Source organism: Lepidochelys kempii, chromosome 9 (genome assembly GCF_965140265.1).
Source record: "Lepidochelys kempii isolate rLepKem1 chromosome 9, rLepKem1.hap2, whole genome shotgun sequence".
Classification (NCBI taxonomy): Eukaryota; Metazoa; Chordata; order Testudines; family Cheloniidae; genus Lepidochelys; species Lepidochelys kempii.
The window spans coordinates 102,229,203-102,242,413 of record NC_133264.1 but is presented as its reverse complement, the minus strand read 5'-3'; the positions used below and the strand labels follow the sequence as shown (position 1 = coordinate 102,242,413).

Genomic DNA, 13,211 nt, shown 5'->3' with positions numbered 1-13,211 from the left:
AGCTATTTCCCCTTTCATAATGCCATAGTGATGGTTGCACCTTAAGAGATGTGGAAAGTGTAGAAAAATGCAGAAAAATAATTCATGTCAGCATTACATGCGTTTGCTAAAAGTAGTCTTTGAATTGCTCATAAAAGAGTTACATACCAAAAGCCATAATTATACTGTTGATGAAAGTTTGTTTCATGTATTAGTTCTCCCTACTTTAGTGTTCTCAGCCACATTCATTGGGCTACAAGGGCTCAGGCAATTCCACAACTGGCTGGGTGCCTTTACTACTCATTCACTGTTACATGTGACCTTGACAGATTTATTAGGTTTCCAATGTTGACATCTTGGAGAGACTCCACAAAACAGCAACACAAATGATTAAGAAGCTGGAGAAATTGGATTATGAGGAAAGATAAAATGAATTGTCTGCCTATTTGGGCTAAATGACAGCATGCTAAGTATCTACATATAGGGTGTAAATTCCAATGTGGGAAAGGAATTGTAAGGGGTGGTAAGGTGGGGACCAAGAAAGCAGTGCAATAAAATTAAGAAAGGAACATTTAGGCTATCAGGAAAAATTATCTTGTGCCAGACTCAGAAAATTAGAATAGATTTTAAAAAAAATTATTCAGAAGAAATCAATTTGACAATGCCTCCTTTAATCTCAAACAATTAATGATCATAGATATTGAGTCAAGGAAGTCTTGAAGTAGTGTTTAGGGTTCATTAAAACTGATATTTTGGAGAACATCTCTTTATTTTGTTCTCTTTACTTAGAAGATGGAATACTAAGTGCTCACAAACACCAGTGAGAAAATCTTTGGAGTACAGAACTAACCATTGCAAAGCACAAACATTTGCCTGGATAGAATGTTATAGCACCATCTAGTGGGATTAATGTTATCTCATACTGAGAAAGTATCAGATCTGGGAATAAATTCCTGTAGACAGAGGCAGATTAAGGTTTTGTGGGGCCTTGGGCCAGAGCATGTGGGGGCCCTCCTCTGCACACTTTCTGCCTGTGGCCCTGCCCAGGGTCCCACACCATTCTGTCCCTTTCCCCCATTCCACCCACAGTCCTTCCCTATTCCACCCGCTCACTGCAGCCCCCCTTTGCTCCTTTCTCCCCCCCACCCCTGTGGCCCCAAGACCAGAGAAGCTCTGTCCCCCGTGGAGGGCGCTGGGGCCGCAGCGGGGAGTGAGAGCTCTCCCAGCCCTGAGGCCGCAGCAGGGAGCCAGACCTCCTCCAGTCCCAGGGCGGCAGCTGCCATCCGGGGTCTTGCCGCTGGGGCTTCCTGTGCCACTTGGGGCTTCAAACGGGGAGTGGGGCCGGGGCGCTGGGGTTTCCCCCGCCCCACCCCACCTCCCAGCACTGCTGCCAGGGAGCAGAGTGGGGTTAGGCGTGGGGGCTTCCCCTGTCTGCTCGGTGCTGCTGCCAGGGAGCAGAGCAGGGTCGGGGTGTGGGGGCTTGCCCTGCCCTGCCCGGTGCTCCTGCTGGGGAGAGGGGTCAGGGCTCGGAGACTCGGCCCTGCCCCGGTGCGTGTCCGCTGGGGGCAGGGCACCCTATTCTGAGGCCCCCCCAGTTGGCTGGGGCCCATTGGCTAATCCATCACTGCCCACAGATGTAATTTGTTTTTGCATCCCTAAAGTTTTTGCACTCATGTCCCATTTGTTACCTAGCTTCAGTTTTATGGAATTACCCACAGGCATTCACCTCAGAGGCCTTTTATACTGTGATTTAGTGTTTAGAACAAGGACTGGGAATCAAGACTCCTAGGTTCTGTTTCTGGATCTGCTACTGATTTGACATGACCTTGAAAGCAGGTCACTTACCTTCTATGTGGTTTAGGGCTTGTCTACACTTGAAACACTACAGTGGCACCGCGGCAGTGGTGCAACTGCACCGCTGTAAGCTCTTCAGTATAGACACTACCTGTGCTGTTGGGAGGGGTTCTCCCATCTTCATAGGCAATCCAACTCCCCAACAGGTGGTAGCTAAGTTGACAGAAGAATTCTTCCATTCGCCTAGCGCTGTCTACACTGGGTGTTAAGTCAGTTTAACTTAACTGCTCTGGGGTGTGGATTTTTCACACCCGTGAGTGATGTAGCTGGGTTGACTTAACTTTTTAGTGTAGACCAGGCCTAAATTTCCTCATCTGTATAGTGGGAATGACATTTCTGTTATTCTGAGAGGTATTGGTGACTGCTTGGGTCACACTCCTCTTTGAGCTTAGGGTGAGAATGCACCCTGTAGTTAACATGAGTATCAGAATGTGTTAAACAGAAGCACCTCACCTAAGACAAAATGGGGTTGTGAACCCATCCAGGAGTTTAGATTGAGTGGGCAGAGTGGTTTTGCTGAACAATGTGTGTGTATGAGAGGGAAGGCAGAGCACACACAAACTGAGAACACACAACACAGAGAGAGAGGCAGAGACAAAAAGCAAGAAAGCCAAGCAGCAGTCTGTGAGCACAGCATGACCTGAGAAAAGTCAGTGAGAGCTTTTCAGACTGTTGGCTAAAAAGACTTTGGGGTACAAGCTAAGAAATTGATTCTTTTGTTCTTGGTTTCTCCTGTGTTTGGAGAAGCAGGACTTTGTACATTCCTTGTAAATAAACAAGATTGCATCAAATAAAATATCGGACTCCATCAATTTCTACTTCCAACTGGAACATCTCCAGGGCCCAGAAATTTGACTAGCCACTCAGTTCAAAAAGGGGCAGCACTACGTATCTACCTCAAAGTGGGGTTATGAAGCTTAATTAACTTACTTGAAAACAGCAGAAAGAACTTAGTTTAATTCAGATTTGGGGATTTAGAAGGCAAATTAAATCCTGTCTGTTCTTAGATAATGGTGAAGATTATGTATGATTGTGTGCTCTGTCTTGTTGTTGTTGTCTTGTCCTATGATAATCATATCAGGCTGTGAAGTTCAAGAATGAATTCAGTTACTCTTACAGCGTCCTTTGTAAGGACACCTTGAGCCAAAGTGCTAAATCCGAAGAGTATCACTTTCTTTACCATATGACATTCAAAAGTGTTAGCAGGTGTTAGAGCCTGCTTCTGACACAGCTTGCACAGTTGACATATCTTGGTCCTATCTCTATTGATTTTTATTCCTGTGATGTGCCCTGTCTGCAGTCTCATGGATATTATTAAAGGATATTATTTTCTGATGCTTTTATATCAATCAGAGGATCTTTTATCTTGTGACCATTTATTTTAGCTAATATTTTCCTCTGTGCTCTATGTGGCCCTAATAATCAATGAAATGGAAAAGGTAAGTATGAGTTCACTGCGTAGTCCAGAAAGCTGACTGAGTTCTTCTTACATCTCTTAGCCCATACAATTCTTATCTTTTCTTTTAAACTGTAGCCAGAGCTATGATATTGGGAAAATGGATAAGAAGTATTCTCCTGGGGAAGAAATGCAGGTAAGAAATAAACATACAGAAACTTCTGAATTACACACAGTCTAATAGCAGGATGTCATTAGTGCCAGTCCTGCTCTGCAACCCCCAGTGCCTCTCTTTGCCAGTCTTGGACTTCCCCTCATAGCTCTGCCAGTGGTTATCCATCCTGATCTTTAGCACTTCCTGCTATTTTAGTCCCACAGAATGGTAGTGTAGTGTAAATAATTCTCCACTAGGTACTAGGCTGAGTCTGAGACCGAGTCATTGCTATGTGTGTCCTTAGTCATATTTGAACCTAGATTTTCATAAAGACGTAAAGCTTGTGCATTAATACTTTGCTCCAGCTAGTGTATTTGGAGAAGAATTACGTTATAACCCATAGGCTCTGTCTTGACTGGGGAAAGTGGTCAATTTAGGTTAGGTTTAGTGAATGTGGTGTTACTTGATCTTTTCCCTAGTTTAAATGAACTTTGAACTTGACCAGCTAAATTAAGCTAAAGATTATCCTGCATCTACAGAAGGGAAAAGGTCAAGTTTAGGTCAGGCTTAGCTAGCACGTTTACTAAAAGCCTGACCTAAACTTAACCAGTTTACCATGTCAAGACAAATCTTCAGAAGGGATAAGAATACAATTGTTATATGATGCTAGTGCCTAGCAGTCCCAATCAAGGAGCAACACATTGTGCTTGGCACTGTACCTCTAGTAACAGAGAAGACAGTCCCTGGCCCAGTGTGCTTCAGTGAATATTATCCACAGCTTATATTTCCATCTCCTTTATTTCCACTCTTTTGTGCAATATTTAAGTGTTGTTTTTGGTTATTTCATTTGAGTTTAATTATTCACTTTGTCTTTTCTTTCTAGGCTAAAGTGCTGCGGTTATTAGCCACTGTCTATTTGGAGTGGGATTGCGAACAGTATCAAGACAAGGCTCTCAGGGCTATAAGCCTGGCTAACGAGGTTGTAACTTATTGTGATGTCTAAGCAGGCTGGATTGATTTAATACACAAATTTTAATAATGATTTAAATTGGCAAGCAGGAAACCTTGATTTAAATAATTGATTTTAATCTTGTTTTGCATTTGTGTTTTTAGTTATTTTCCTAAAGAAAGGTTGGTTATCATTGGTTGGTAACCATTAAAACATATTGATTTGGAACTAAATATGGCATTTACACTAAATTTTGGTTCTTCTTTTTGCTACCATATATTTGTTTAAACAGTTATATAGCTTAATTTCCATTTATTCAGATTCTCAATTTTTTCATTTTTGTTTTGCACCATTTACTATTTTCTAACATTTCTTATTTACTAGGTTATTATTAATTTTTACTTATGATTTGTGTCAGGCTCTGTTTGGATGGACATTCAGATTACCTTAAATGTGCTGGACACATAGGAAAAAAAGTTTATCAAAACATATTTTGAGATTGAAACTGTTTTATTAAACTGTAGTTAGTGAAGTGAACGGATTGTTTCTAGTCACCATGTTCTTCAAGATTTTAGAATTAATAGATCTCATCCTCTCACACCCAGTGTTTATTCTTAGATTATAAGAGGAAAACAAGCTTTCCTGCTTTTTCAGCTCCCACTGGTTTCTTCAATTTAATGACTAGATCATTCAAAGTTAACTGGTTAAATAAACTCAAGTGAAGAAAATAGTCTCTCTGAACCCGCAGGAAAAGATACTGCTGTCAAAAAACGGTTTCGCAAACTCTGGCTCTAGGTGCTTACCAGTGACTTCCATCAGTTCAGTCGTTCGCCTTTCTTCAAAACTGATAGCAAATATATCCTGCTTAATAGTGTTTTTTATTTAAATTTAAATTATCTTAATAGATGTTAGTAAGTTTTGGTCTTAACATAGGTTGTCATAATTTAAAATTTACTTTTAAATAGGTTTATTTTTAAAAACACACTTGTATTTAATTTAATATTTTTTATTAAAATAAATTGATTTTTTTAAATATTTAAACAAAAACATTGATTTTTGTCTACCTCAGGTCTAAACCATCACCAAAGTCATTTCCAATACATTTGGCTTATACTCACAACACTGTGGGATAAATTCACCCATGGTGTCAAGTATCGGTGGTAGCCGTGTTAGCACTGTATCCACAAAAACAACAAGGAGTCCGGTGGCACCTTAAAGACTAACAGATTTATTTGGGCATAAACTTTCGTGGGTTAAAAATCCACTTCTTCAGATGCATGGAGTGAAAATTACAGATGCAGGCATTATTATACTGACACATGAAGAGAAGGGAGTTACCTCACAAGTGGAGAACCAGTGCTGACAGGGCCAATTCTATCAGAGTGGATGTAGTCCACTCCCAATCATTGATGAGGAGGTGTCAATTCCAGGAGAGGCAAAGCTGCTTTTGTAGTGAGCCAGCCACTCCCAGTCCCTATTCAAGACCAAATTAAAGGTGTTAAATTTGTAAATGAATTTTAATTTTGCAGTTTCTCTTTGAAATCTGTTTCTGAAGCTTTTTTGTTCAAGTATGGCTACTTTTAAATCTGAAGTCAATGGAGCGCCATCAGAGATAACTTTGGCTCGCTCTATACATTTTGTGTTTTTTCTGATTCATTTGCCATGTTCACAAACTGGTGTAGTGCTGGTAGCTTTCATTAAGAAGAAGCCCTGCTGAATGTGCAGATCATGCATCTGTCTTTCTGCTATGTATTTCCATCAGTAGTAGATGCCTGTTGATAATAATGGTCAGACCATTTTTTTGGCATGGACGCATAAAATCTGCACATACAGAATAGAGTTCAGTGGTGTCCAGCTGAGATGTAGAACACCTGGTTTTTCAAATGACAGACTGGAAGACTATTGCCCTTGGGTCACAGTGTGTGACCATGATAAAATAGTGCTCCTGTAGAATTCTCTTTCCCATATGAACATGCCAAATTAATTTCATTCCTCCTTCCCTTTGGGTTAGCCTGTGCAAATGACGTTTCAGTAGAATTAATCTTTGGCTGGACATCTTTACATTTCCATTTCTTTGGCTTAAAAATGAATTGTAAATTCAAAATTTTGATTAAGATTTTAATGATTTTAAGTAAAAGCTAAAATCCAACTTTACCTGCAGCAAATGCTGTCGAGGCTTTCAGTCAAGTGATATAGTGTGGCTTAGAGGCAATGGAGAATGTATCTTAGGATATCCCCCCATCACCGTAGTATCTGAAGGCCTTACAATCTGTGTGGTAGACAAGTACTATTTATCCTCATTTTACAGATGGGGAACTAGGGCACAAAGAGAGGCAAAATGGCTTGTCCCAAGTAACCTAGCAAGTCTGTAGAGGAGCAAGGACCTGAAACCAGGTCTCACAAGTCTAAGGGCATGGCTACACTTGCAAGTTAGAGCGCATTAAAGCAGCCCCGTGCACTCTAACTCACGACGTGTCCACACTGGCAAGGCACGTGGAGCGCTCTGACTCCGCGGCTAGAGTGCTCCTGGTACTGCACCTCGGCGAGTGGAATAACGTTTGATGCGCCCCCGCTGGAGCGCCAGTGTGGACGCCCCGGTCTGTTAATGCGCTCTGATCGGCCTCCAGAAGTGTCCTACAAAGAGCTGGACGCGGTACTTGGGGGTGACCCCACCTCCACTCTGAGTACTACGATGGACACTTCAGAGCCCAGTTCAATAAGGCAGGAGGAGGAGGAGGAAAGCAGGAGCGAGGGTGCTGAGGAGGAGGAAGACACCCTGGAATCCCTAGATGCATACAGCCAGGAGCTGTTCTCAAGCCAAGAGGAAGGTAGCCAGTTGTGCGGCTGGTGCTTGGGGAAGAACAAACACCAGAGGATGTGCCCGGTAAGTGGCTTTTATTTTGGGAAGGAAGTCATTTGGTGCGGGCTCTTGGGGCAAGGAGGGTTAGGGCTGCATGCATGCCTAGATGCTTAATAGGGCATTGATGTGCTCTCTCACATCATGGTAATCAGCCTCAGTGATCTCTTCAAAGGTCTCATCCACAACTTGGGCAATGTGCTTGTGCAGGTTTCTCGGGAGAGCCACTGTGGTTCTTGTCCCAGTCAGGCTAACATGTCCGTGCCACTGTGCCGTGAGAGGCGGGGGGACCATTTCTGCACACAGACAAGCTGCATATGGGTCAGGGCGGAAGCTGCATTGCAGTAGAAGACCCTCCCTTGCTTCCTAGGTCACCCTCAGCAGTGAGATATCTTCCAGGACGAACTCCTGTGGAAAATGTGGGGACAGTGTTCAGTATAGGGGCTCCCTGCAGCTTTTGGCTCTCCCCAAGGCACAGAAACCCAGAGGACAGTACAGCCGTGAAACAGTCAGTCACGCTTGTGCTTACTCACTATTTTGGGGCTCCCGTGGGTTATATGCGCTCGCTTTGGGACAGGCAAATTATGCTATTGTGTAGACTGTGCTTGCCCTTAAGTAGGGGGGAATCATTGCTCTGTCTGGTGTGAACAATGCTGCCTCTGTTAAATGTTACATTTTGCCTTTATAGATGCAACCTTGAGATCTCAGCCGTCCGAGTTATCACCGTCCGAAAGACTCCAAAAAATTAGGAAGAGGCCACATAGAAGCAAAGAGGACATACTGCATGAAGTAATGCAGCAGCCCCTTAACGAGAATCTAAAAGCGCAGGAGTGGAGGAAGAGTGAAAGGAGGATCCGCCAGCAGAATGAGGAGCGCTGGCACAAAAGCGCGGAGCTCTGGCAGCAAAGCACGGATCGGCTGATAAGCATCATGGAGCGCAAAGCGGACTCGATGCAGGTGCTCATAGCACTGCAGACAGAGCAGATCCGCGCCTGCCCCCCTGCTGTAGCCCTTGTCCCAAAACTCTTTCCCTTGTGCCCCCATGTCACCACCAACCTGCTTTCCCCAACATCTGGTTTCTTATTGCCACCAGCTGCTTCCAACACCTGTAGCTTCACCACCCAACCCTGCAAACTACAAACCTTACCCACTGCACTCAACCCCCATCACCATGCAGTATAGCCACCCTGAAGTGCAGCACTCATTGCACAGCACTCCAGACAGGAAGGCTGAGTATGATAACAGGACATACGCAAATGTGTGATTGTACTGTTCACCACCCCACCTCCTTGCCCTTTCTTTTTCCCAAGCCGTTGTGTTTCTTTTCAATAAATGAGTTTTCTTTTCAATAAATGGATTTTTTGGCTTTGAAAACATTCTTTATTATTGCATAAAGTAAATGATACCTTAGCCCAGGAAAGCAAAAGGCACTGCAAGTCAGTGTAGCAAACACAGATTTCTATTATCATTGGAACCACTGCACTTCACTCCTGTGCAAGGCACCGAACATTACCGGTGGCTTTCAGCCTCAGGTTGCTCCCTCATGGCATCCCTAATCCTTGCAGGCCTGCACTGGGCCCCTCTAATAACCCTGCTCTCTTGCTGTTCAAATTCAGCCTCCAGGTGTTGAACCTCTGAGTTCCATGCCTGAGTGAATCTTTCACCCTTCCCTTCACAAATGTTATGGAGAGTAAAGCACGTGGCTATAACTGTGGGGATGTTGTCATCGGCCAGGTCCAGCTTCCCATACAGAGAGTGCCAGCGGCCCTTTAAACGGCCAAAAGCACACTCCACAGTCATTCTGCACCAGCTCAGCCTGTTGTTGAACTGCTGCTGGCTGCTGTCAAGGTTCCCTGTGTAGGGTTTCATGAGCCATGGCATTAAAGGGTAAGCGGGGTCTCCAAGAATCACAATCAGCATTTCGACTTCCCCTACGATGATCTTCTGGTCTGGGAAAAACATCCCGGCTTGCAGCTTCCTGAACAGGCCAGTGTTCCGAAAGATGTGTGAGTCATGCACCTTTCCGGGCCAGCCTGTGTTAATGTCAGTGAAATGCCCACAGTGATCCACAAGCGCCTGGAGAACCATAGAGAAATACCCCTTCCGATTAATGTACTCAGAGGCTAGGTGGGCTGGTGCCGGAATTGGAATATGTGTGCCATCTATCGCCCCTCTGCAGTTAGGGAAACCCGTTTGTGCAAAGCCAGCCACAGTGTCATGCACGTTACCCAGAGTGACAGTTCTTCTGAGCAGGACGCGATTAATGGCCCTGCACATTGGGACAGGACCCAGGATGCCCTGCGCCCCCCGTTCCCACAAGCTACAGTGCCAGAATGGGAAGAGGTGCTCTGTGGGATAGCTGCCCATAATGCACTGCTCCCAGTGCCGCTGCAAGTGCTGCAAATGTGGCCACACCAGTGCACTTGCAGCTGTCAGTGTGGACAGACTGCAGCACTTTCCCTGCTGCCCTCTCTGAAGGCTGGTTTAACTCAAAGCGCTCTACGTCTGCAAGTGTAGCCATGCCCTTACACTATTGTCTAACCACTATATCATCCTTCCTCTCCTGAGAAGTACATGGAAGGTGTCGAAGACTAGGAGGGAAAGTTTGTACTAGATTCTGAAATGCACAGCAATCCAGCGAGGACTGGAGGGAACTGTTTCCACTTTTCCCATGTGTTATAATATTAAGGGAACTTATAATTCTTTTTGCTTTGTTATAAAAATCACACAGATAAACGCTGCAAATAGACATCATCACAAAATGTGCTCGGTTTAGTTTTATTGCATATACTTCACAGAATTTTGCACAATGTTGTATGAGTTAAACCACAAAAGTGGCTAAACAACAAAGTAAATGAAACAGTGAGAGGCAAAAAGGCATCCTTTAAAAAATGGAAGTTAAATTCTAGTGAGGAAAATAGAAAGGAGCATAAACACTGGCAAATGAAGTGTAAAAATACAATTAGGAAGGCCAAAAAAGAATTTGAGGGCCTTTTTTTCTGGACTCCAGGTTTCAGGCAGTTTGTTCAAGTGTCAAAGATTTGAAGGTTCACCCGATCATGGCATGAAACAGTTTAAGTCTTCTGGCTCACATGGCCTCTTGCACCTATGTGGTTCAATAGACCAGACTGTGACTCAGAACTCTGCAGGTCTGGCTGGCATCAGTTTACTTGCCAAGCCGCCCTCAATTGGACTTTGTGGTAAGAATGTCCTCTCATGTCATCACCTACCTAGGTTGGTGGACAGATCCAGACAGTGTATGTGTAGGCATTCCATTTGCCCATTCACAACCAATTCTAACCCTAACCCTAACCCTAGTGCATTCCATTTGCCCATTCACAACCAATTCTAACCCTAACCCTAATCCTAGTGACAGATGCTTCAGCCCTGGGATGGGGAGCCCATCTTGGATGTCAGAAGGGACTTGGCATTTTACCCAGATAGAACCAGACATGTTTGGAAATTTTCCCAGCTGTTCATAGCAGTGACTGACAGATTAAGAGGGCAGTCATTGACCCAGAGAATTTCTTCCTGGATTGTATCTTGTATACAAATGTTATGATTTGACTAATATTGCTCTGCCTGTCAGTCACAGCTCATTTAACAAGATCAAAATCAACCTTGGTAGTCTTTCTGGAACAAGTTCTAATTGCAGACATTTGTAAACCAAAAACAACCTGGTCCTCAGTCTACACGTTTGCCTCCCACTATGCTGTGGCTCAAGATGGCAGAGATAATGCTAGAGTGGGTTGAGTTGTTCTCCAACCTTTATTGAAATAGACTCTGAGTCCACCTCCTATTCTCTGTCTTGTGAGTCACTAAGAGTGGAATGCACATGTGCAATCAATCAAATAAGAAAAAATGGTTACTAACCTGTTCTGTGTTAGTTCTTTGAGATTTGTTGCATATATCCATTCTATGACATGCCTTCCTATGCTTCTCCATCGGAGTTACGGTAAGAAGGAAGAGAAAGAGGCTAGCGAGAACTCTGCTTTTCATACGTGCATGCAGTGGTGCGCACCAGTGGGGGAGCCCTAGCTGCCCAATGGGCACTGCTGAGGGAAAAAGTTTCCAGTGACAATGTGGTGGACGTGCAGACACCAAGAGTGGAATGGACACGTGAAACATGTCTTGAAGAACAATTACACAATAGGTTAGTTACGTTTTTCTCAGGTGCACTTTCTGTTGATAATCAAGTGTGGGAAAGAGGTCATGGCATGCAAACCCATAAGCATTTGAAGTATTAGTCTATTCAGGTTTTTATTTTCCTGCCACCACAGTAGTTTCTAAGCACTGAAGTGCACAGTCTCCTAAACTGCCTGGAATCCTACCTGTTATTAATTCTACATTAATCCAGTCAATTCAAGCCCTTGTAGGGGAGGAATGAATTCTGCCAGAATGTAAACATTCAGAACACTCTCAGCCTTTGTTCTGAAATGTCTATAGATGGATCCAGCAAGATCAGGTTACTGCATTTCACTCTTGAGACCTACTCAGAACCTCTTGGCAACATAAAAATTAAGAAAGAAAAATGAAAATTTAGACACTGAGTGTGTCAGAAATTTGCATCTCCTCCCAGAAGGAAAGATTGCCAGTTACGTAGCCATTGCTTGGGACATTTAAAACTAGATTGGAGAATACTGTGGAGACTATGGGCACGTCTTCACTGGCAACGTGCAGCGCTTTAACGTGGCTTATGGAGTCTCAGCACAACGACTACAGAAAGTCTAAGAAAACCACCTCCAGGAGGGGCGCAGCTCCCAGCGCTGGTGCACTGTCTACACTGGCACTTCACAGCGCTGAAACTTGCAGCGCTCGGGGGGGCTGAGTTCACACCCCTGAGCGAGAAAGTTGCAGCGCTGTAAAGTGCCAGTGTAGACAAGCCCTGTGTTGTTGGGGGAAAAGCCTGTCCTGGCTAGAATTTCCTGACATTCTTTCATGTTTGTGAATGTGCTGGACTCTTGATAGGATTCAGCTGAAATTGTTTCCTGAGTTTCAAAAAATAATCTGGCTGTTCATATAATGTCATTGTTTTTCAATATGCAGGAGAATATGCATCCAGCTGGGTTTTTCTTGAAAATTAAAATCCTTCTGAAAAGTGGAGCATCTGATGAAGACGTCAGGACAGGTATCACAGCTCCTTATGTAATGTGGTTCAGAATAATGTCATTGTATTCCAGGCCCAAGAAGTAAGAATGAATGATGTGGGAGAGAGTTGAAATTAATCTCTTATCTGTTGTAGAAGGGGACTTATTTGCTGAATGTCACAGCCTGGTTTTGGGATGTATGTGGTGTGGAAATCTGTCTAAAATTATTATAGCAATCTTTGGGAATACAAATGCTATTGAGGGCCTGGTGTAACTTTGAGTAAAAGGAAAAAGTTTCTTTTGCTGCTGAGTGAGTTACATTCATTTGCTGGGAGAGGACTTGTTAGTACTAAGGTAGTGAAAAGACAGCTGTGTAAAAATGTTGGTGGTTTTAGACTTTGGGCTGTATTCACTTAGGGTGAAATTAAATTCTGTGCAGAAGGCCAGCACAGTTACTCCTCTGCTTGTGGGGTAAGATACTACTTCACATGAGTAAGGATACAGAGTCTGGCTGAGTATAAGTAGAGTGGTCAAGATAGCGATTGGCCATGTGTTGATAAAATAAAGTTCTCCTTCGAGTAGTGTCCCTATGAGTACTCCACTGTAGCTGTGTCCCTGTGCTGCTGATTGGGTGAACTTCGGTAGCAGTGTCTGTTGGGCTCACACAGGTGGTACCTCTCCTCATGCTGTGCCGGGAGGCTAGTCAGTGCGCTTGGGCTAACTGTCCTCAGTTCTTTCTCTACCGCCCCAGCTAGAGATGGAGCCATTAACTGTCCATTAGCACGTTTCAGAGTAACAGCCGTGTTAGTCTGTATTCACAAAAAGAAAAGGAGTACTTGTGGCACCTTAGAGACTAACCAATTTATTTGAGCATGAGCTTTCGTGAGCTACAGCTCACTTTATCGGATGCATACCGTGGAAACTGCAGCAGACAT

At 43.9% G+C, this 13,211-nt stretch overlaps 1 protein-coding gene across 3 annotated transcripts in view; it reads left to right on the top strand.

The window, feature by feature from the left end:
- TEX11 (testis expressed 11) overlaps positions 1-13,211 on the top strand; it is a 147,867-nt gene that overhangs the window by 35,660 nt on the left and 98,996 nt on the right. For all 3 annotated transcript variants that reach the window (XM_073358618.1, XM_073358619.1, XM_073358617.1), the window contains 3 exons: positions 3,368-3,425; positions 4,267-4,362; positions 12,236-12,317. In XM_073358618.1, coding sequence (XP_073214719.1) covers positions 3,368-3,425; positions 4,267-4,362; positions 12,236-12,317 — 236 coding nt within the window. The remainder of the gene's footprint in view (positions 1-3,367; positions 3,426-4,266; positions 4,363-12,235; positions 12,318-13,211) is intronic.